The sequence below is a fragment of the Priapulus caudatus genome, unplaced genomic scaffold, assembly GCF_000485595.1.
Source record: "Priapulus caudatus unplaced genomic scaffold, Priapulus_caudatus-5.0.1 Scaffold685, whole genome shotgun sequence".
Classification (NCBI taxonomy): Eukaryota; Metazoa; Priapulida; class Priapulimorpha; order Priapulimorphida; family Priapulidae; genus Priapulus; species Priapulus caudatus.
In genome coordinates, this window is record NW_014577746.1 from 21,909 (window position 1) to 26,393 (window position 4,485).

Genomic DNA, 4,485 nt, shown 5'->3' on the forward strand with positions numbered 1-4,485 from the left:
TGTGTGTGTGTGTGTGTGTGTGTGTGTGTGTGTGTGTGTGTGTGTGTGTGTGAGGTGGCGGTCATACCTGTAGCTGGATCGTGTAGTGTGTGACGGGAAGATCGCTAGAGTCGTCTCCGTCCTGCCACATGAGCAGCACGCTGTGTGACGTCACGTCGGTGACGTAGGGCGAGTGAGGCCTCGCGGGCATCTTCAGCTGCCGCCCGACGCTGCCGCGCTCGTTCTCTGCCACACAGCTGTACACGTCACGCTCGGTGATGTTCACGCCATCTAGCGTCAGTCCGCCGTCGTACGACACCACGTGACCTGCAAAATTGAGCAGCTGGTGATGGTAGGAGAAACCAAACTATGAGGATATGGGTACAAACTACTGCCCGTGGGCATTACGTGCTTGCCCCAGCGCGCGTGTGTGTACGTGTGTGTGTGTGGGGGGGGGGTGCGTGTGCGTGTGCGTGTGCGTGTGCGGGTGCATGTGTGTTGGCACAATCTGTGATTCCTATGCTAGCACATGGAACAGATAACGATGAATTTTGCATCTTATACATTGATACACCGACAAGCCGTAGGTTTATGCGAGCACGTGCGAATAATACCTGTGAGAATATAAGAGCATTCTATGATCTTAGAACATATGACTATTATAGAGAGATGGTGGATATTGAGATAAAGGCAAAAAGTGCGAGAGAAAGATTGACAGATGGAACGCGATGGAGAAAGAAGAGGAGAGCAGAAGAAAGACAAAAGAGTGAAGGGAGAGATCTAGAGAAAGTGAGAGAGCGAGAGAAGAGGGAGAGTGAAAAAAGAGAGCAAGACAGAGGACAAGAGAGAAAAATGGGTAGAAAGAAGAAAGAAGGATGAAGAGAGAGCGAGAGATGGGGGAGAGACTGTAATACCCGGTATGCTCTTGAAGTTGTCAAATGCGACGTCATTTCTGCGGTACATCACCGTTGGTGTCGGAGTGCCGACGGCGTAGCAGTGTATCGATATAACGTCACCACGCTTCGATGCCGTCACGTTGACTATAGATGGCACGCCTGCGGAAAACATCGATGATAGAAATCAATAGAAATCTAACATCAATGATAGAAATCAATAGAAATCAAAAATCAATGACAGAAATCATTAGAAATCAAACGTCAAGGATAGATCGATCGCTGTATCTCTCGCTCAACAAGTGATCTAGCATCCTGGATAAGAACATCGGAGCTCGCCGACGCAGCACAGTGACGCAATACCCTGACGCACTGACGCAACACACTGACGCAACACATTAAAGCACAAACACTAATGCAGAGATTAACACGCTGAGTTGCGCACTCACACACTGACGCACACACACATGCACACACACATTGACGCAGCACACTAACCCAATAAAGCACTGACGCAAACGCTGACCCAAATACTCCGCGCACCACACTATTCTGACTGCACACTGACGCCGCACCGTGACACACCGACCTACTACGTAACGTACACTGACTCGCTGGCAAAGTACACCGACGCAAACGTGACGCAACGTGACGCACCTTCTACGAACAGCTGCGTCGAGCTGTTGGCGCAGCCCAGCAGGTTGCAGGCGACGCAGATCCAGCGGCCCCAGTCGTCCATCACGCGCGCGTCACGTACTATCAAGCTCGGACCGACGACGCGGTATCGACGACTCAGGGTAGCGTTGCTCAGCTGCAGGCCGACGGGAGACGACCACGTGATCGCCGCCGTCGGCTCGGCGTGCACGACGCACGTAAGGTTGGCGACGCCGCGGTGCAGCACCGTCTCCGGCGATGACGTCACGGAGACGATTGTCGGCGGAACTGCAACGACGCATGCGCCGGTTCGATGAACGCGCGCCGCTAGGTGTCGCTCGTAAAGAATGAGTTTGGGGAATATTTTTAGGCGAAGAAACTACGGATTGGTTTGTTATGGATTCTGCGTAAGGAATATGAAAAACATAAATTTTACCCTACGTTTATAAAGGTTTCCTTTAAAGTGATTACGTCACCGTAAATAGTAAAAAATAAAAATAATATTTCCACTTTTTCACAAAATATAAGTACTTTTGTTCACTTTTTATGGTTAAATTGCTGCATTATACTTCTTATTTTACTACATTGTTTGATGTGAACATACACTCGTGACTCATACATAGCCCATAGCAAGCAATTAATGTCAGGAACACTAATATCAAATCGTCCAGGTTTTTTGGATTTTTAACTAGTTGAGAAACAATCTTATCAGGTAGAAATTTGACGATACGTTTAGTCCCGTTAGTTCTTACTTTTAATGTAAAAAAATGGCAACAGAACATTTTACACATTTTACCATAAAAAATTCGTGACGTAGTCCCTTTAATAAACGTAGGGTAAAGTGAGAGACGTGTTGAGAATATTACGTATAGACTATAATAGTGGATGATTAGTAATTGCGCAGACCCGACAGGAACGCGAACAAGACATTCTCTTAAAATTTCACTGCAATACGAAAAATTGGAAATTGAATGTGAAAATTACCCCGAAGACAATCATCGCACCGATGAAGTTCATACTAATTGCGACGATTTAATTGCCAGATGACGTTCTTTGTCTGACGAGCAGAACACCCCACACCCCCCCGACCCCCCCCGCCCCACCGCCCCACCACACCACCCGGAACCACGCGGTGCGCTACCATTACATGGCAACTTGACAGCGCTGACTCCGTAGCACTCGCTAATACGCTACACGCTCACGACAGTGTCGATCGCGTCGCGATTAGGCGTGCCATCACAACAGGGTTGTCGTAATGCTGCATACGTACCATACGACGGTCAGCGTGCGCATCGCGCCATCTAACCGCATACTCTTGACTGTATGCGTTTAAACTTATACACACCTGTAGAGCCGGCTGCCATGCTCGCGTTGTGATTAGCGGCGCCGAGGCCTGTAACCCTTATGAGCGTTGCCGAGAGACTTTTGGCAGGACAAGTGACTAGTACACAGGCTGTTGTCATCGCTGTGATACTCGGCCCTTACCCTATACCTGTGGTGTAGGCAAATGTGATCGTAAAACTCATAAACACAGACGGGCATGCGGATAACGGCCGCTTTACCCTGTACTCTGAGATGTAAGCCTCCGCAAGTGACCGTGGCTGCTGGTGAAGCTAGCCTCAACACCTGACGTCTACCATCCCCGTCACGACCTTTCGCTGACGCCGCCCGATGTGCAACCACGCCCTGGGTCCGCCCTCTGCGTAGTGTTGCTCTTCTTCTGGGACCAACCACGCAAACCGCGCGGCGTGCAGCCGTTAATACCGCGGAGTGGCTAGAAAATACGCAAGCTTGGATCTGCGGAGTGGTCCACGGTAGCGAAGTAAGGATCCGCGCACCAGATACCAATTGGTGCGCGGGTGCCAACCAGTAAGTTTCGCGTACGCGTGAGACTCAACATAATTGTATAAGGCTTGTGCTAAAAAAATTGTGCCTGTGCTGCCCGGGATAGATATTAACAAGTAGCTATCAGCGTTCGAGTCAGGCGCACGTATACACTTTGTGAAATTAGTCTCCAGAAAATCGTTATGGCATGCCTTCGGCCCAACAAAGGTTGCCTGCGTCTGTCGACAGTACCCCACGTTGGGTTGCACAGACTGTTTACGTATCGTTCATGCCCATATAGGGGAAGATTCCAGAATTCTGCCCCTGTACGTACACCATGCCAGTGGATCAACAATGCCAGTAGACATAGGCGTTGTCGTGCGTTAAATGATTCAAAGGAACAGCGCGTGGTAAACGTGCACGTCGCGGTTTATTGCTCTGCTTGGCTGGCGTGAGGATTTCATACCTAGGATTGCAGTCACACAGATGCCAATGACCCAGCTGCGTAGGTTCCCATGGCTGCTAGTATTTTCTGACCAACAGTACGAAATTTGCGTGCGTAGTGCACGTCCCAACAGTGGGCGTGCGTGTGCACCGTGTCTCGACAGCCCAACATTTCGTGTCCGCGTCTGCGTTTATACGGCGTGTGCACGTTACTCGTTCGCGTCCTGCAGCCATAAACATGCATGCGCTAAACCTAGTTGGGGCGTGCCTACTCCGTTATGCGTGTGAAAGATTCCTTTTTAAGTCCGCTGCCCTTACGTGTGCACCATTGCGAATGTGGACGTAGCTGGTGTTGGTGTTGCTTTGCGTCTAGCAACCGCGTGCTCTCGCAGAGTAATGCACGAGTAGTCATCTACAGTCGCGTGCATGCGCGTTAAGTTCACGATGCGATGCGCATGTGTCGACGGTTCACGACCGCTGCGTGCATGCGTTTGCGTGGGTTGCGTGGTGTACGACCCCGTCGGCATGCGACGTGTGTGCTTCGCGCTGCTCCAGCCGTAGGCCGATACAGAGTGTGTAGCGATGTAGCCGCCGTTACGTGCGCGTACCGGCGGCGTGCGGGTGCACGAGAACATTGCGGGCAAAGGCGGGCGGGGCGTGTGGCACACTGATTCGGTATGTGTTGACGGGG

The 4,485-nt window shown here is 50.8% G+C and overlaps 1 protein-coding gene across 1 annotated transcript in view; it reads right to left on the bottom strand.

The window, feature by feature from the left end:
- LOC106812772 (neural cell adhesion molecule 2-like) overlaps positions 1-4,485 on the bottom strand; it is a 13,678-nt gene that overhangs the window by 7,452 nt on the left and 1,741 nt on the right. Inside the window, exons 3-5 of the mRNA XM_014816743.1 lie at positions 1,530-1,814; positions 894-1,034; positions 68-306 (exon numbers count right to left, since the gene is read on the bottom strand). Of these exons, the coding sequence (XP_014672229.1) occupies positions 68-306; positions 894-1,034; positions 1,530-1,814 (665 nt within the window). The remainder of the gene's footprint in view (positions 1-67; positions 307-893; positions 1,035-1,529; positions 1,815-4,485) is intronic.